General features: G+C 39.1%; 1 protein-coding gene across 3 annotated transcripts in view; it reads right to left on the minus strand.

The window, feature by feature from the left end:
- ARHGEF28 (Rho guanine nucleotide exchange factor 28) overlaps positions 1-21,094 on the minus strand; it is a gene marked incomplete at both ends in the record, with an annotated part of 239,958 nt that overhangs the window by 155,154 nt on the left and 63,710 nt on the right. For all 3 annotated transcript variants that reach the window (XM_084234065.1, XM_084234064.1, XM_084234063.1), the window contains 4 exons: positions 790-850; positions 1,411-1,460; positions 14,982-15,054; positions 18,786-18,966. In XM_084234065.1, coding sequence (XP_084090191.1) covers positions 790-850; positions 1,411-1,460; positions 14,982-15,054; positions 18,786-18,966 — 365 coding nt within the window. The remainder of the gene's footprint in view (positions 1-789; positions 851-1,410; positions 1,461-14,981; positions 15,055-18,785; positions 18,967-21,094) is intronic.

Genomic DNA, 21,094 nt, shown 5'->3' on the forward strand with positions numbered 1-21,094 from the left:
GGCCCAGAGGAAGCATCTTCTGAGAGTCCCCCAATAGTTTCACTGGCCCCTAACACAAAGGGTAAGTCTTTGCATTAGCCCAGATTAGCCCCAGAAGAATCAGAAAATGCCTGGGGAGGACATTTAGGGAGATGCCCTCAGGGAGTTGTGAATTAAAATGTCTGTGTACAGGTGAGAATTACCAGGTTCAGGGAAGGAACTACCTTCACCTTGCCTAGGAAGCTCCTGGTTCCTTTAAAAGGGCTCCCATGTCAGACCCACACACCACAACAAGCATCTCATCTTTTCCTGAGGTTGGGAGCAAGATCACACAGGCTCAGTTGCAAGGGTGCCCCTTCCTCCACACACACACACAGTGGGTATCAAAGTGAGATACTGGTCAACCTGGGGGTTCTAGGACAGGGCAGTATGAAGTTATGAATCTCAATTATACCACTTACTCCCCAACTAGGGACCTCAATCACTTCACCTGAAACTAAAGCTGATATTCCTACGTCACAGGAATAAGATAACATGTGACAAGTCCAAGCCAGCATATGGTTCAGAGTGAAAAACAACTCAGGAAAAGCTTTTGCTCTTTGTTCTGATTTGTTTTTAGATTGAAAATGGAAAGTCAATTCCTGAAGTCACAGCATTATAACTGATGATGCAAAGTAATCTGGGTGGATTTCAAGAATTAGACAAGCCTACCAGTAAGAAATTTTAAAATACATTTTCTTCTTGTCCTCTGTACACCCAGGTCTCTGATACCGTTATGAATGTGGAGGAAAACAACATTTTGGAACTTACCGGAATCTAGACTGTCCTGCTCTTCATGTTCACTCAGTTGAACTGCCAGGCTTTTTACACACTGGAAAAGAAAAAAATCAGGCAGGATTTTTAGAAACTAATTATATGGCACACCATTTTTTAAAATTGGAAAATCAACCTCTGAAAAATACTAATAAAGACACATTACACATATTACAACATGTAAACAGAACCAGTCTTATACTTAATGAATATTATTTAAGAGATAAAAATAAGGAGCAGATCTGTCCCAAGCTGAAACATGCCTGACAGCTATCGTTAGGTTATTTTATTTTCAGAATATGTCCCAGGTTTGTGCTTGCGATCGCACTGCTGGCATGTGACATCTATAGATACTATCTGCAAGTATAAATTTGTTTTGGAAAATGCATTCAATCATCTTGCATATACAACTACAACCTAGAAAGAGAGCTAGGTTTGGTCATAAAGATTAGAGACTGAAAATTCAATAAAGGCAACTGAATTTCAGGTAACTTGAGGTACATCCCTGGTTGGTTTGTTCATTTGGGGGGGTGGTTTCCTCCATCTATTTTTATTATCATTACCTCTTCAACTCTGGAGAGAGAATGCAAAGAAAAAAGGGGAATAGGGATTCCTTACCTTTACATCTTCGTCAGGCAGTGATCTACTGGACACCAGATTTTTAATCTCTGGAAAAGGAATAATTCTCATCAGGATATGCTTATAGAAGCTTTTGGGGTTTTTTGAAGAAAAAAAGAATAGAAAATAGAAACTAGATGACAATATAAACAAGTTGCCCAGAAGCCTTGTACATGGAGCCAGGTTTTTAGATCAAGCTTCTAAAAATCAACTCCCCACAGAGGAGAAAATATGATAACCTAACTGCCCACACTCTGGTATTTGTGTGGACCAAGATATAAACAAGCCCAGCACCTCTCACCAGAAATCCTGAGCAAAAAACAATAAATAAATGTCCTTGAATTAGAAAAAAAGACTACTCACTGACCAATGGCTCTTCAAAACAGCACAGATTCTAAGAAGGTGACTTGCTCCCACCTGAGGAAATCCCACATGTCTATCCTCTCAAGTACCAACATCTCATATGTTTCAAGAGTGTAATTGGTTCTAGGTGAGGACTGGTCTTTGCTCACGCATCTTTGAAAGCTGAGAAGACCAGTGAAGCCTGTGCCTCCAACCTCGGACAGCATCAGACTGAGCACTCCTGAGTCCCCTCAGGGGGCCCTCTCTCTGAACAAAGGCTTTCCTGGAAATATCTGTGATCGAGATGTTCTGGGATGAGCAGAAAGGTTCACTTAAGGGTATTTTTCTCTGTCTCACCTGATTAGTTTTCCTCCCAAATACTCAGTTGCCTGTAAACAAGAGCCACTGTTGTGGAAATAACCACCAATAGCAGGTTTGGGCCTGGGGAAAATAAGTGTTGGATACTCCTAGCAAGGGCAGAGGGCTTAAAAATCTTTACCCGGGATTTGCATTAATATATGATCCTCTGGGCACTGCAGCATGGTTCTGCCTGATGCTGATTCTGGGGAAACCCTATTAGTTTACCCAGCAGGTACATTAACTAGACCTTCCCAAACTGTGCTTCATCTCTCCTGTTCATTTAAGTCACCTAAGGCCTCAAACCTCCAAGTGTACATATTCAAGCTCATCTTACTGCTTAGAAATAATGTCAGGAATGTTCATCCATGTTTCTCCTTAGAAAAAGTATAAAAGTATAAGGTATTCCTTTATATGGCTTTTCATGATGAGTCATAATGAAGCAAGGATGGAACAGAGAAGTCATCAAAACCATTGTTATAGTGTGTTTTTAAAAAAATCTGCCTAACAATCATTTTGATTCTACTTTACAGCAACAGTATATTTGCACACAATAAAATATTGCTCTTGAATGCAGAATGAATTTAGTGTCTATGAGAAAAAAAATGTTGAGGCAACAGCTTCAAATTCATTTAGTCATGTCAATTTACCCACAGTATTAAAGACAAGACACAGTTGAAATCCAGGCTGGGAGGCTTTAGCATCTGCGTGTCTTTAAATGCACACCCCAGCAAGGCCTCCAGGTGGCAGCAGAGTAACGTCTGCATGTACTACATGACTCAGTTGGGGCTTTGGTGGTGGGCAGGGTCTGAAAACACACAGTTGGAGAGGTTTGAACCTGTAACCCCTAAAACAAATACAATGATGTAAACCAACTTTACCTCAATAAACATAATGGGGTGGGAGGAAGGACAGGAGAAAAAAATGTTATTTAAGTGCCAAAGACCAAACACTAGGTTAGAAGAAAGCTTTTCAACTCACTGCATAGATACAGAAAATTGATGTGAAGCATCTACTAAAGTGCTTATCACGTTACTGCAGCATAGCAAGAGTTTTGCTTAGAAACATGTGTACCTAAAACTCTAAGAGCTGGGTGACTGGGAAAGATGAAACCAAGGTATTAAGAAAAGGAAGGGTAACTAGAACCCAAGTTTTAACAGATCCGTCTTCATTAGACACGAAGAGAACCATGAACATTTTTATGTCGCCCATTACAAGATATTTCTTTAAGGTCATTTCAGAGAATGTGCTATTGACAATGATTCCGCTTTTCTTTTTATATTTTTCTTAAAATGAAAGTTATTTCATAAATATGTTTTAAAAACTGGGCCTCCCCTGGTGGTGCAGTGGTTGAGCGCTGGGCTGCGAAGCCGCCCGCAGCCTCTGCAGTGCCTGTTCTATCCCCGGCCACTGGCGAGGGTCCTACATGGCGCGCAGACCTCTCCTGCCACTCCCGCTGCTCCCCTCAACAGTGTGTTTCTTTGGTCTGCCTGTTCTGCTCTCTGCTCTGGCTCTGGTGAATTCTCTCACCCTCCCGTGCTTCTGACTGTACCCAGTGCTTGCATAAATAAATAATCTTTAAAAAAAAATATGTTTTAAAAACTAAATAGTCTAATTATATGACTGATCACAAAAGTAAGATTATAAAATAAAATGTTGACATTCACTTAAAATATTTCATTGTTTTTATTCCATTAAATTTACTTTGACCTTATAACTCAAAACCGATTTTAAAGCAGAATAATTCTTTTGGTGGTGGCTAACTTTTATTAAAGATTCTAAGAGAAAGGGAATATTTCTTCTACTACCCTTATACCCTCTGCCGCTACCTTTACTAGTTTTTTTTTTTATTTTATTTAGTTGAACTGCCTACATAAAAAGGTCCAATATTTGTCTTCGTCATTCTGACTTGACAGAATTCCCTTGAATTCCTTCCATTTTGCTGTAAGAGAGCTACCTAATAGCTTATGACTAAATAGTATTTCATAGTGTGGTATACAGCGCATTCTTGATCCATCTTCTCTGGATGGGCATTCAGGTTACTTCCTTGCCCTAGCTATTGTAAATAGTGCTGCAATAAACATTGTAGAACATGTGTTTTGAGTAGATGGTTTCACATTTTTTAGATGCCCATGAGTGGAACTGCTAAGTGATAAAGTATTTCCATTTTTAGTGTTTCAAGGAAAATCCAGATCATTTTCCAAAGTGGGTTTCAGAATACATTCCCATGAAGAGCATAATGGGGTTCCTCCTCTCCTGCATCTTGTCTAGCACTTTTTTTCAATACACGCCATTCTCATAGATGTGACATCATGTCTCTGCATTTTCCTTATTTAAAAGCTATAGACATTTTTCCACATAACTCCTGATCTTCTGGATGTCCTCTTTGGTGAATTATCTGTCTAGGTCTGCAGCACATTTATTAATTGGTTTGTTTTGTTGCGGTTGTTTTATATTACAAGTTTTTTATATATCTTGGATATTAATCACTTATTGGTTGTGTAATGTATAAATATTTTCTCCCATTCAGAAGGATGCTTTTAATCTACTTGTATTTTTCACTGTGATAAAACATTTTAGTTGAAAGTAATCCCAATTGCTTATTTTTGCTTTTAATCTCTTGCTATAAGGGTCAGTTCTTCAACAATGATTCTGCATTTCCAAAGAATTCTGTACCTCCTGCATTGATACAGAAAAATAGTACACATTTTATTCAAGATGGCTAATGGAGACGCCTATAGGATCTGGTAATGAAATTTGCAATAACAAAGGATGTGTTCAGTCCTTGTATTATGCTTACATTCCAGCTTCCTGCCCCTTTCAAAAAGCTAATCCTCATATGTTGCCATTCTATAATTTTCCTTATAATCTAATGCAATTTTGTTTCATTTTCAGATAAATAACTTAGACTATATTAAAACAGACAAGTCTTCATAAAATTTGTACCTCATCATTTTTAAAAATAATTCCAAATGTATAAAACCTTTATTCTAAAATCATGAAAAATAGTTGTGACAGTGTATGGATTTGGAGAAATTATCTTTAATCTAGGACTGTATAGAACTGTATCTCAGAACTTTTAAAGAATTTGGCACTCATTCTACTAGAGTTTAATTAAATTGCTCCAAGAGAGTTTCTGCTAAATTACTAGGATCCTTTTACACTTACCCACTGTACCGCCAATGGCACAGTGCAATCAAACCACCCATTGCTATAGCAACCTTCAACAGATAATGATATCAGTAACTCTGAGCTATTTCACTTTTAAAGGTCTATTAATCTTTCCTTCAAGGCCCAACCAACAGTAAGAATTAACCCCCTCTAAATCAGACTTACCAAACTTAATAAACATGTGTTTTATTGTCAAACTACAATGGAACAAGAAGTAATCTTAATATTCATGTTCATTCAGCAACAGCAACAGCAAATGGTTTTCAACCCACTAAGTATTAATAGTGGTGAGATTAACACTATGTCCTGTTAAGACAAGACACAGATCCACCACATAGATCTAACTCTATGTACTATTTTACTGTCTCTTTTTGCATGAAGGGAAGGGACCACAGAAGTTAGAGTGAAGCAAAGAAAACATTTAAAATATAGGTATGGTGGAGCTGAAGGGGGCCAACAAGGGAATATAGGTTACAAAAAAATAAAATTACAGGTTGCTTGGTATTCTCCTTTCACAACCATTTGCAGGCCATGTGATGCCTCCTCCAGGAAGGCAGCAAGAGGAATTATGATGATAATGATCAGAGCAGCCCATGCCTGCTGCTTCATTTCTACCCTCAAGCACTACTACCCACTCTCAAGTCCACTGGGTTACATTTGTAGGGTAGCATTAAAGCACAGTTGGAAAGCAAGAATCCTATTCTCAGCCTGCCCCACAAATGCCAGAAGGATCTTCTTTTTTCAAACTGGAAGCTGATTATTTTTTTTATTAATGAAGAACAATTATGGATAAAGGACATGTGTTAAGGTCTGAAACCATAAAATACATAGAAGAAAACATAGGGAAAGCACTCTATGACATAAACTTCAGAAATATCTTTAAAGATTCATCCCCAGCAACAAGGAAAACAGGGAGATAAACATATATATAAACAACTGGGACTATATCAAACCAAGAAGCTTCAGTACAGGGAAAGAGATAGTAACCAAAATGAAGAAACATCCTATTGGATGCAAGAAAATATTTTCTCACCACATATCTGACAAGAGACTGTTATCAAAGACTACAGAGTTCATACAACTCAAAAAAAACACATACACACACACACACACACACACACACAAATAACCCAATCAAAAAATGGGAAGAAGAGCTAAATAGGCATTTCTACAAAGAAGATGTACAGATGGCCAAGAGGCCCATGAAAAAATGCTCATCATCACTTTCAGTGAAATACAAATCAAAATCACAATGAGATACCACCTGATACCTGTGACAATGGCCCTTATCAAAAAGACCAGACAAAACAAGTACAGGAGAAGACATGGAGAAAAGGACCCTCCTACACTGGTGGTGGGTATGTAGACTGAGCCAGCTGCTGTGTAAAGCAGAGTGGAGATTCCTCAAAAGACTAGCAATGATTCTGCCATATGATCCAGCAATTCCACCCCAAGGTATCTACCAAAAAATACAAAAACACTAATGAGAAAGGAACTCTGCACCCCTATGTTCATAGGAGCACCATTTACAATAGCCAAGATATAGAAAAGCCTAGGTGTCCAAAAACAAATGAATGGATCAAGAAAATGTGGTGTGTATACACACACACACACACACACACACACACACACCATTGATTGCTACACAACAATCAAAAAAGATAAACTCGTACCATTTGCAGCAACACTGACAGAGCTAGAGGGATTAGGCTAAGTAAAATAAGCCAGAAGGAGAAAGATAAATACCAAATTGTATCACTTACATGTAGAATATACAAAAACCAAACAAAGGGTCAAAGACAAACTTTTAAAACCAATTCTTGGAAACTGACCATAAAGCTGAGTTGTAAGTGGGAAGGGGAGCAGGGAAGACAGAAAGGGAGAGGTGGGAATAGGGGAGAAGGGGAATACAAGGGAATGGGGTGAAGGACTATGGGCACTTTAGTGGGAGGACATCAGGGAAGAGGAGAAATTCCTGCTTGCAGACAGCTCCAAAATGTGTCTTACAATATAATTTTTATATTTGTGCTACCATTCTTTTGAAATGACTTTAAGATGTTGTTTTTGAAATATGCAGTTTTTACATTTAAATTATTGGTAATACTTTTTTTTTTGAACCATAAAAGTATTTATGAAAACTTGAAAAGGACTAAGAAAATATACCAGTAAAACTATCATTAACATTTTGGTACATACTCCTCCATTACATATTATCTAATGTAACAGTTTAATAAAGGTAAGTTCACATACCATACTATTCACCCATTTAAAGTGCATGATTTGACGGTGTTTAATAGAGTCAGAGTTGTGTGACCATCACAATCAATTTTAGAACAGTTTTATCACCCAACAAGAAGCCTGTACCTATTAGCACTCACTGCCCATTTCTCCCCATCTGCCCTATCCTCACTGTAGGCAACAAATACCTATTGTAATGCATTAACCTCTTCTAGATATTTCATATAAATGGAATTACACAATTTATCCTCTTGTAGTTGGCTAATTTCATGTGGCATTATGTGTTTAAGGTTCATTCTTGTTGTAATGTATCAGTGCTTCATTCCTTTTTATTGACCAACATTATTCTCTTGTATGGCTAGATCACATTTGTATATCCATCCTTCAGCTGATGAACTTTCGGGCTGTTTCCATGTTTAGGCAGTTATGAATATAGTTGCTGTGAACATTTGTATACAAGTTCTGATGGAGATGCATGTTTTCATTTCTCTTGAGTATGTATCTAGGAATGTAACTGCTGATTCACATAGTGACACTATGTTTGATATGTTTTTATAATACAGATATTTTTTAAATATCTGTTATGTGCCCTGCCCCATAAAATCTCAAAGAATAAGGAATTTAGTCAGTGGGGCAGGGAGGTGGGGAGGAGCTCTTCAACCAAATAATTAGCTGTAATTATAAACTAAGCAGAAGCTCTATATCATTATATTTTACATTGAGATTAGGGCATAATTCTGATTTGATTAATTGCTTGGATAAAGTGAGGTGAGTCACCTTTTCAAAGATATGAATGAGTTTCAATTTTGTTTTAGGAACACTTTTATGTCCTGAAGTCTTCAAACTTAGATTGCATTTCAATTCAGGAAAGAAACTCTCAATCTTTCAGTTTAAACTTATTTCAACTCTATTAGAATTCTTAGTTGAGTGTAAAATCTTTGTTTGCCCTTTTGTTGGCTAATATGACCCAGTTGGAATAAAATATCCATAGAATTTGTTGGAATTAAGCAAATTCTGAAGAATCTCTTTCCAGCTCAAAGTATGATTCTTTAATTTTTCATAAAAACTCTCCTCCCTTCCTCCCCTAGTTTTTGTGTGAGAAAATGCTATACTGTAATAATATACATAAATAAGCTTCATATCAGCTTGATACCCCTTCTTTATTTATCCTTGGTCCTGTAATGATGAAACTTGTTCTATTCTGTGGGCAAGAGAAGAAACTGGATTGGCAAAACACAGACACTAAAGAAAGTAATAGACAATACTTATAGAAATAGTGGAAAATAATAGACAAGATTACACTGCTCTATAAGAGGAAAGAAAATATTACAAGTCAGTTCTTGGGACTAACAAATACATTTTCTGGGTTATGATTTATAATTGCTTTTGAAATACCCAAATACCTGACTTTCAGGTGAGCCACAATGACGGGCTCCTGGAGGGCGCTGCAGGGCTATGACAGAGCTGTTTTTCCAACTGAGTCATCCCTGCAGAGCAGCCCCCCCCCGACTGCTGTCATCATTGCCCAATACCACATGCCCCAGTCATCCTAGTTTAAAGGACCTATGTCTTGATCAGTCATTTGAACCATAAGCAATGGTTCTGAAAAGACATCAAGTAAAATATTTAAAATGAAAAATCACCAAGAGGAAATTTTTGCAGATAAAAGTCTCCTATCTTCCCAATAACATCTCATGGGTGATATATAACATCTTCAAATAAGGAGACTCCACCATGCAACTCCTTCCTCATACTTTACTCATCCATAGCACACACAATTGCTGTGGCACCTCATCTAAAGACTGTTCCAGCAGATAGTGTGCGCACCTCATCACTGTGACACCAATCACAGTCCTCACCTGTCCTCACGTCTCAACACAAACACAGTCACCACTAAATCCACTCTAGCCATGTGTTATAATGTGCACTCACAACGAGACAGCATTGCTTATTCATCCACAGTCAGATACTGGGCAAGGTAACTATGAAGTCTGTGTTTTCGCATTTAAGCCTTACATTAAGTAAGCGGAAAATGACACTCCCACCTCACCACTTTCACAAAAGAAAGCACAGCTGAGTGACTTGCATAATGCTCAAAAGTCAATTCATGACAAAGGTGAGGTTTTTAGGAGAGTCTGCTTGTTGCTGATGGGTGTTCTCCAGACATGTCTGTGCATGCAAGTCACAAATCTCCCATCATAAGGTCTTTATGGGACAGGCCGCCATGTGGAAGGGAGCTCGTTTCAAGGGAATGATGTCACTGCTGTACCTTTCAATCACACAAATGCTGAAGAGAACTGGACCAGCAGCCCAAAAGATTAACTAGACAGCTACTATTAAATGAGGGTGTTGGGTGGTCTATAATAGAGAGAATACAGTTAACTCTGAATCCAAGTTCTGAATGACTAGGTAAGCCCTGTCACCTCTCTGTGCTACCACTTCCTCACGTATGAAATAGAGAAAATTTGGTCCTGACTCCCCAAAATGTCCCTCTCATGACCCTGTACTATGCAATCTGTGACTGCACACATTTCCTTCAGCTGCAACAGCAGCCCTAGCACCTAGCACAGAGCCTGGCATGGGGGTACCCAACAAATGCTGGAGTAAACTGAAATGAGTAGCTCCTTGAGAGCAGGTCTTTTTTTTAACTTTGCCCTGTTGGTTACTCTGTATCACCGGTGCCTAAAAGAGTGCTCCACACAAAGTGATTACTCAATAAATATTTATTAAATGGATAAGTAGGTGAACCAGCAGGACTCAGTCCGCCTGTCTACACTGTATCCTGCATTTGGATCCATGGGCAATTTCGTAGTTCACAGGGGATCACAAGAAGGAAGACCCTCCAGACTGTTGAGAGCTGCTACCGCAGTCTTCAAGGAAATAGTTTTGCCCTCTCTCCTTTAAGTCTGGAAACCATGTCCGATTCAACTTCCTATTTCCTGGTTGATGGGAATGTAGAAAATAATTTATGGGAAGAAGTCTACCGTATAATGGACTAATGATACAAAAGTCAAGACAGCAAATACACAGGGTGTCCATTCTTTTGTTAACTAGAAACAACTTTAAAAGACAATCAATTGTGCAGTAGTCAACGATGCTGCAGTTGTCTGTCTCACAGCCTCAAAGACGCTAGGCAGGAAGCAATTTCCCAAACAACATCAAGAAGTAAAGTGGGCTGCGTGGGGAAGGGTGGGTTATCTGAATATTTGAGGGGACCATGAGTCATTTTAAAAACACCTCTCCTTCTCTTCCCTTCCCCGCCACTGTGTGAGCATTACTGTACTAATAGATGGAAAAAAACCCAGGGAATACTAAAAAAGGAATATATTGATATTCCAGAAATGGAATATCAACAGAAGTGAGGAAGAGCTACATTTTCCAAAGTATCTCCTATAGATCACTTACAGGAAATGCTGAGAAATGTGCAAAGGGGATCCTTTTGTAATTTATTTGGAGAATTGTTAGGTTAAACAAGGTTACATGGGTTTCTTGATGGAAAGACTTACTAGAATCTATAAAATATTAGCTATTTTCTGAATCTCCAATGTGTTTGTGTTGGGGATTCTATACATCATTTTCTCCTTATTTGGTCAAATAATCCTTGTTTTTCAGAACATTTTCCACAAATGGTGTTTTGCACAACACTCTTTAGGAAATCTTAGGGTAAGAGATCAAATCAGGACAAAGGTGGCAAGAAATAAAAGAGAATCAGTTGGTAGATTAATCAATACAAATAACTGCTTATTAAAAATGAGATGACCTTTTGGCCATTTAATTCATTTGGAATAACTTCCCATTGTTCTGGGAGTACAATTACAATCATGAAATTAGAGAAATATGATTAGTTCGCAGGCAATAATAAAATCATTTATCACACTAACAGAGACAGTACAGTAAATTTCCAGACTAAAGTTGTCTTTTTTTTTTAAGATTTATTTACTTATGCATATAAGAACTGGGGTACAGGCCAAACGTGCGGGTGGTAGGGGGTGAGAGGATCCACCAGAGACAGAATGGGGAACAGAACAGGCAGACTGACTGAAATACACTGCTTAGGGGAGCAGTGGGAGAGACAGGAGAGGTCTGCTGCACCATGTGGGTTGCTCCCTGGCCGTCTGGGGATCTAACTCATGCTACAGAGGCTGCTTATAGCTTCACAGTGCTGTGCTTCATCCCTTGCACCACCAGGGAGGCCCTATCATTGTCTTTTAATAAACAACAACTATGGACACAAGTTTAGAACTCCTCTCTACACACTGACCCAGGCAGAACAGAAAACCATGATTTTTAAGAATCTTCTCATAGATCTGAAAGGGAAACTTTGCTTTTGGGTTTGAAAAAAGCAAGCTCTTATGTTCAAAATATTATATCTTCCAGTTGGGTCTACATTAAGCTCATGAATAGGCAAAACTTTGTCCATATTAGTCCATATTTTCACTTCAGTTGAATACTGTCCTCTGCTATTTCCAGTATGTGCTCTAAAGGTACACAAACAAGTGCATTGTCCACACATTAATGATTCAGAGTTGGAGTACTTGAGTTTCTATTCAAATTCTTTGCCTATCAGTTGAGTGACTTCGGTCCAACTGTCAGGCAGGCATATTAATTTGGCTGCTCTGTCAACCTGTTAAACTCAACCTGTCTAAAACTGACTATGGTTTTTGTCACAGTTCTGCTTCCTATAAGGCTTATCCGACCCAGGGACATGCCAGGGAATGGAGGAGTCATCTATACACTCACCTCTGACACCCACCAAGACCTTCAGAACAGCACCCAACTGTCCTTCTCTCCCACGTCCTCACACTGCTATAGAGTGTGTACCCTCTTTTGCATTACTATTAAGAGTCCCCTGAACCCTCCAATTCATTTTCCAGACTCTCACAGAGGGACCTTCCTAGAATAATCATCTAACTTGCTTAAAAGAGCTCCCAGAGCTGTCAGGGGGAGTTTCAGTTCCTTACCTTTGTATAAAAGTGCTGGTGTGCGCGCACTCTCTCTCTCTCTCTCTCTCTCTCTCTCTCCCATCCCTCTCCCTCTTAATCTCTCTCTCCCTCTCTCTCTCCTTCCCATCTGTCCTCCTTCCCTCTCTCACACACACCCCTATATTCTAGGACTATAAAATGACCTTCAGCAGCTCTCCTGCCCACCTTTTACCATGAAGGTACCTCTCTTTTTCTCCTTTTCCTAATAAACCTGTCCTTTTAAAATGTAAAAAATAAAAAATAAAAAATAAAATGACCTGCAGTTAAACGTACGAGTACATCATCTACCTCAGGTCTCTGTGTTAGATCTATTTCTGCTGTGCCTTGAATGCCTTTACTTCATTACATCACAGCTCCAGGGTCATGTCTTTCACAGGCATCTGCCCTGACTTCTACAGCACCACACTCTGTGAAATTCCCAGAGTGCTCTTGGCACGTGACTCTTGTAGCATTCACAGAGCATGCTGGGAGGGCTTATTGTTCTGACCCACTCCCAATTTGTCAGTATCTTCAAAGCAAGAACTTGAAATTCTAAATTAGTTCTACTTTACTCTGTTCTAAAGTAGTTTGATGGTAGATTACAAGGAAGGGAAAATATACAGGATGATAAAGTAAAAATCAGACGTTGGCTTATTAAAAAAAGAAAAAGGGTAAAGATTTAAATAAAGGGGGAATATAAAGTGCAGACAGCAGTACCAGAGACATCTGCAATAGGAAGGTCATTATCTTAGCTCCAAGTATTTTATCAGCCAACCCAAAGCAAGAAAGCTGACCGGTTACACCTTTAACAGTAAAATCCAGCCAAATGCTCAGGGGAAGCCAGAAATCCTGACACACAACCAGAAAGGGGTTCCACATACAGGTTTTTAAGAAGAAAATGTGAAGTTACCCTCCTCAGGCAGTCAGGGCAGGCTGCAGCTCCCTCAGCACTGCCAGCACCTCACCCACATGGGGCTGCACCTCCAGAGGAGCCCCAGGCAGGTGAGGTTTGGGGAAGAAATTCAGCTGTCAGAATTAACCCAGGAGAGTCGGCAATGTGGGTGGGCACACAGCCTCCCAACAGTGCCACAAATCACCCTCTCCAAGACCATTAACAAACATGGGGTAAAGAGTTCAAGATTTTATGACCTGACAAATACCTACAATGCAGCTATTCTGTATCACCAATTAAAGGTAGAATCAAGGATATTAACCAGATGTCAACATTGGTGGCTTCTGAACAAGGGTCTTTTCCTATGTTTTGTCTGTAACCCCAGCATCCAGCATTGTGGTTTTCAGCCCTGTCAAACAGTTGTTCTTTTATATTAACAGATCTCTTGTAATGCCCCATCTACTCTCCTGAAATTAAATAAATAGATAATATAACTCTACTGTCCCCAATTTTTGTAACCCTACCCTCACATATAACTTTTAAATGAAAATAATACTCTAAAATATAAAGCCAAAGGAAGGTAATTGATAAGAAGATAATATGTATTTCAATACATAAAACCTTTACCCTACTTACCCTAAAAGACATAGCAATGTGGTCAGATTCTTCTAAGCCCTGACTTTGGGGGAAAGAACAAAATCAGAATCCATTTTAGAAGAAAAATACAAGAATATTCAAGAAGGTAGGTAAGAATGCTCCCTAGAAGAAAAACACTCATTCACTATTAGGACTCTCTAACAACAGATCAGGCTTATTTGTGTATGGAAAAGGGGAGCGGAACCTAAACTAAAGCAGAGATTGCATGGCCAGATAAACTGCCAGCTTGGAGAGGAGAAGGAAGTTCTACGCTCTTAAAATGAGCTGAGGTTCTGTACGACTGCAGAATCAACCTGGCAGCAGACTTACACCATAGGCCACAGTAGAGTGACAATGTTATAAAAAGTGTACCTCTTGTGGTAGACCCCCACCTCCAGAAGATTTAGACATTCAGTTTCTAAAACCTCATCAGGACTGTGAACAGCTGTGCTGACAACCTGGGCTGGCAAAACTCTGCAGCCTGAAGAACATCGAGCACCCCCACCCTTCACCTCTACACACCTCTACACACCATGAGTCTGGTACTCCCCAGACTACCAGAACACCTGTGCCACTGAGGAGGTGGCAGTCCAACAGAGTAAGAGTTCCACAAGTAGATCAAGCTAAAAACCAAGTAACTTATGAAGGACTGTATGGAATGAACAAGTGAACTTGAGAATGAGGATAATCTCTGAGCCAAGAGAGTGTCCTGAGATCAGGAATGGGGAAGCATCTGGCTCAAAGTCTGGTCCAGGAAGGCCTGGCAAAGAGCACCCAGTAATACTAGTTGAATAACAAGTGGAAACAATGTGGTTCAATGAGACCCTAGCAGAGGACCCGGAGTATCCCCAAACCCTGATCTTGCTCTCAGCTCTTGGTTTCTGCTCTGCTTCACCACACATTTCAACCACCCACTGATGGATTAACTCATCACTTCTGAGTTCTCCAAGTAAGGAATGAACATATGTACATACCTTCTTCGGTTTCTGCAGCATTGGAGGGCATCTCTGGCCTTTCCCTGGGCCTGGCTTCTTGCTCTTCAAGAGCCTAAGGAAGGAAAAGGGAAAAAAAAAATCAAATCACTGAAAACCACTGGAGGCTTCAGACATACAACAAAGAGATGAAAATCATAATCAGGGATCTGGGACAGGTCAGAGACAGGGTCTTGGGAGGTAGGGAAAGGAGATGTGGTAAGTATCTGCTGAAAGAACACATAGGCAGTGCCCCAGGACAACACTGGGCCTAGCAGAGGAGTCCAGAGGCATGGGCCAAAACTGAATCCTCTATTATAAATCCTCTACCACTTCCCCAGGTTACAACCAACAGTAGGTTGCCAGCAACCACAAAGAGGATAGAACAGAAAATCTTGAATTGGAAAGAAGGCCCACTGTTGTATGCACCTGCCTACCTGGACCAACAAAGCCTCACCCTAAGACACAGGGCTCTTGGGACCCAACTGATGGGAGCAGGACCACCAGCACAGGGAGACCCAGAGGAAGCAGGTCAGAAATGTGCCTTAGACTTTGAGCTGGCATTGGCTGGTAGACTGTCCCTGACTTGGCCAGCCTAGAGAGAAGGTGCCCTCTGGAGCCTTCTGTATTTTTCTTCAATGGATTCCCCACAAACAGTAAAAACGTACAGAAACATAGAATTATGCGTTGACTTGCCAAAGGTAAAATAGCCTAAGATTGTACCAGCCCATGTTCCAAAACCAATTAGTGCCTCAATATGGGCTGAAAACTGACATAGACCCCCCCCAGACCCCCTGGGCAGGTTATTAGGCTCAGGGTATCAAGTGCCTTTTCTTGGTGATTTCCAAACATCCTCAGGCCATAGCAAAAAGTACATGAAAATATACACAATGCACCAAACAACAAAGGGTAATAAGAAGTGCCCAGTCACCTACCCTCCCTGACTATGCATGTCCCCTCAGGCTACCCCAGGGCAGTATTCTCTCCTCCAGGACCCCCATGGAATCGGTGGACAGACCCGAGCAGAGGGCAGTACAAGGGGCGGAAGAGGATTCACAATGCAGGTTTCAAGGTCAGAGACAACCACCAGCCTACACACACACACACAAACACACACACCCATATATCCTAGCACTTCAGTGAGGATAACTGCCAAACCTATGTGAAAAGGGGATCAGGCAATGCTGGTTTCTGATGACAAAAAAAAAGACTTGAAATAAGGAAATACTTTTTTTTGGTAAGTGAAGTGTATTAAAGCTTAATTTTAATTCCCCTAATTTGGCTGTAACTTTAGAACACTTAAATTTCCTAGCTGCTTTATTAGCCAAATTCTACAACTAAATTATCAGTATGCTCATTAACAGAAAAGGCTTTGTTATGAGAGGCTAACTAAAACATGATTAAAAGATAAAGCTAAGATTACTTCCTAATATCTGTCTTTACAGATTGGATATTGAGCACAAACCTGTCCTTTCTAAATATTTAGTATGTATTACAAATTATCAGTCCACCAGTAACAGCTGCAGTGGTAATAATATTAATCCTTTGCAACCAAACAAGTATGGCATCTGAATGAGTCACTTTAACATCTCTAGTATATGGTGAAGCAAAGTCAGGTTTCTTAGCAAGGTCTCATCATTGTTCTAGAAGGCTGCAGATAACTAAGCAATGACACTAGGTGCCTCCTTGACAAGACTGAGAGTGGGCTGTGCTTCAATGAGAATAAATCAGTCTCTCACATTAAATTCATTGTCTATAACCATTCTGTGCAGGTAAACTTTTAACAGGTAAGATTTCATCAAGCATGACTACCTTATACATAATCTCTTATTTGTTATTCCAAATTATAAGCTTTCAGTTGGACAACCTATAATAATGATTGCTACCTGCTCACATTTAAAATAACATCTAGATCCGAGAACTTAAATAAGGGACCAGGAAAATGAATAACTATAAGAAAGTGAAAATCAAAATCAACAAAAAACTATGAGCCAGAGACACTTTTTGGGGGGTAGGGGGTGGGGGGGAGGGATTGGGGTCAAAATGGGAGGGTTGCAATTGTATGGGGAATATAAAAATAAAATCTATTATTTAAAAATAAATAAATAAATAAATAAATAAATAAATAAATAAATAAATAAAATAACATCTAACTAAATGAGCTACCAAAAAACTTAACTTCAGGAATACTACAGAAACATCTTGCTGGGCAGTCACCAAATAATGGCTTTGAATTTCCTAAAGAATCTCAGCCCTTATTCCCTTCCTAATCTCCCTGCTTACTACCCAGTCACTCAATTTGGGGGAGGAAGAAACAGGAGTGTTGCTGAAACCTAGAATACAGTATTTTCCATTTTAACCCATTTCAATCTAACAGATAATTTTATCAAGTATTTTTCATAAAATGAAAACCTCTGAGAAACTGGGAAGCAATCTCCACTTTGTCTGTTATTGTCAAGTCCACTACAAAAAAATCACTAAAGCTTCTAGACGGATTCATTCTTCCCCAACTTCATCAGTACTATTTCAAATGTGTTAGAGAATTCACGAATCCAACCTAACAAGTTGGAGGATTTTACAATGACATAAATGTTCAATAACGTGTGCTACACACAGCATGCCCTATCCTCTTGGAGAGTTTTGTCACCAGCTTCAGGGCTGGTGTCTGAGTCATTTCTCAGAACACTTGTTGCTGTGCTGTGCTCTGAGGGCGCTGCAGGAGTGGGGTGCACTACACTTAAGGTTTTCAGCAAGGTCAAGCCTCTGCCAAGTATCCACCCTGAGGGCCTAGTAGGGAAACCACAAAGATAGCTGAAGGTTTAGTATCATTAAATAACAAACTTCCTTAAGGAAAATGAGGACACACTGTGTGCCAGAAAAGGAAGCATGACATTTCCTAAAGCCCATGAAAAGTCAGTCAACAATTATCTTTATTTGATATATAAAGTTTTGTTATCTTTATCTTAATTACATGAAATAAACATTTTACAAAAGTCAAAACTGGGATAAACAACATTATCAGCTGTCAGTGGCAGCACTGGAAAGTCTCACAATCATGAACCTGTGCCTTTCCAACAGGTGTACTGGAGAAAAGCAGATATCACAGGATCCGGTGAGTGAATCCATTATGCCCCTGAGCACTGTCAACTCCACTGACTCAAGCCCTTTTACACAAAATAACATTTTGCTTAATCGTTAAAAGTTTAAAATTTTCATTCAAAAAATTAAAAATTTTTCTTTATAGTCTTGCAATTCTACAAAAAAAAAAAATAATAATGAAGAAACATTTAAAGCCCAATATGGGATTCCATGTTACCACTCCAAGCTAGTGTTTGGGTCATGGTGGAGGAGGAAAAATCCTCTCTGAAAAGGAACTGGCTTCAAATGCCTAGCCCACATTCAAGAAGACTGAACCCTAAGGCAAATGCTTAACATCTAAGGTGTAAGAAGCCCAGAAGTAGATCCTACATGTATAATAGCCCTAAATGCAACTGCTTTATGAAAATTACAATACAGTCAATAAATTGACAGAACATCTCCAATATTAGAATATTAAAACCCAACCATGGTAGAACTGATTTATGAGAAGTACAGGAAACAATACCATACACAATACTATTTTATACTGCCAAATATTTTATAATAATCTTCATGCTACTAATGTGACACTTTTCTATTCCATGTCCCCCAAAGTTCCACTAGAAAAAAAACAAAGTGCTACCTCCAAAAACTATTCCCAAAACAATGAGTTGCTGCCGGAACCACCAAGGATCGTGAAGCTTTTATATAGCCAGAATGAGCACAAACCTTGATGAGAAAGGCTCTATCCCAAAAGTATTTCCTGAAGAGTTTAATATCTGCCTCCAACAAATGCACAGCCGTGTGGTTCAGCGTCAGGGTCAGTGTCTCCGATGAGTGACTATACTGCAGGAAGGCGTCTTCACTGAGTTTCACTCGGGAGAAGCTGGGGGAACGCCTGCCCTGAAAACTAAAATGTCACAAATAAAAACCCACTCACAGCATCAGAGACACCAACCCTAAGAGCCCAGTCCCCTCGATGCCCGATATTGCAAATCCAACCGGCAAAATGACCCTCGAAAGCCATCTACTGATAAATACACTTAAGATCATGTAAACAAAGCCTAATGAAGTCATCTTTCTTTTTCCACCTAGAGATGTCCACTGGAAAAGCCATTCACATATATTACATACCTTAAGGATTTAGAGAACTAATAAAATAGTACTCATTTCTAAACAGAGTCTGGTGGCTTAATATTTCGTTCTCCCTTTAGTCTGAAAAGATACCTCTTGCCTGAACATGGCCACATGCAGTAGAATAAATTAGCTGGCTACCAACGGTTTGTTAGGTGATTACAGTGGAAAATAGATATGATCCCTGGGGAGTGTGGTGAGGGTTGGATGTTATAAACAAGTGAGATATTCAAAACACAGTGATCCACTGTTGTAAATCATTTTCTCTTGCAGATTAAAACATGTATAAAATCAATTCTTGAATACACTTATAAACCAAGGAACAACATCCCCAAACCAAATTCTTGAGAAAAAGCTTATTTTCTGTGCTGTTTTGGCTAAGAACAAATGCACATTTACTAGCAATATGTAGACATCATAGTTAGCATCACAACACTGTGGATGACTTATAAAATCACACAATAGCAACAGTAAAGAAGCCTCAGGAGGGAAATGTTAGTGCTGCCAGAAAACAGCCCCCCACGGCATGTGTCACATCCCCACAGACTGCTCCCAGATTCCTCCCTTCACAGAACTAACTCTCAGCCTCACTCCTCTTCTTCCATGGCCTCATTTTGTTAATGAATATATTATATATAACTATATATATTATACTTCAAATTGAATAAATATTATCTCCATCATATGGAGTGACAAAAAGATATCCATAAACAGCACTTGTATGCTAAGATTTGCAGCACCTCCCCAAACTCTTGACACTAATTACTGGCAAGGGCTCCAGAATCCTCCAGAAAACAACTCCCAGTGCCAATGAAAAGTCACTGAGCCTAAACAATATTATCATTGTTATTCATTTAAAAAATGGAAGCTCCCTCATATAATCAGAATTTGGCACAGAGTCTATATCTAATGTCATCTATGAATGGGTGCAGTAAGCTTCAATCTTTGAAAGTTAAGTATCTTCCAGTTTTAGACACAGTGGGAGCCACAAAACTATCAAAGACAAAGAAATCACCCTTCAGGATCTCGAGGTAACACTGAGCCATCCACAATGACTAAGGAAAACAGTCCCGCCTGGTCCTTATTAGCCAAGAAAGTTGTGTGGTGTTAGAGTGAGGAAAAGGTCAAGTCCCTTTGAGTGGACTTTTCCTTTGGCTGATGGTCACTTGAGTAAATGAGAAAAAAGTAAACAGGAAGCTGACTTTACTCCAGTAGCCACATATACACCATATGATCAGAAATTGAATGCCATGAGCCAATTGAAAAAAAATAAACAGTCCATGAAGTTACACCAGGTAATAACACTTGCACAAAATTTATTATTTAGGTAGTACTTCATAATTTTGAATGCACTTTCCAGTGCACTGAAATATATAATAAACAATATATTCATTATTCACTGAAAGTGCTGATATCATTAAGAAACTTTACAGTTCACAAATTATTTCCTTTATATTATTTCACTAAACCACCCAATTGCCTACATGGTATCTAGGGTTTGTCTATTTCTATTGCTTTAACAAAAATTTATATTCTTTCAATGAATGTCATATACTGAACACTGTACTAGAAATACTATAGTGGGTATAAGGAATACTTTCAGCTCACAAACAATGTAGGATGGGGCATGAAACAAATCATTACTATATATGTACAGATATAAATTATGATTAATAAGTTAATCATAATTTTAATCACAAAAGACCAAAATATAATTATATTAGACCATAATCATAAAAGACTATATAACAGCAAAAGCATCTCTGAAGAAAAGATATTTAAGCTGAAACTTGAAAGGTGAAGTGGGACGTGTTTCCTAACTTTTTCTTACTTACTATAACCCCCTGTGGTACCTCAAAATGTTAATACCAAATATATCTGTCTATATGTTATATCTCTATCTG

Source organism: Talpa europaea, assembly GCF_964194135.1.
Source record: "Talpa europaea genome assembly, chromosome: 5".
Lineage (NCBI taxonomy): Eukaryota > Metazoa > Chordata > Mammalia > Eulipotyphla > Talpidae > Talpa > Talpa europaea.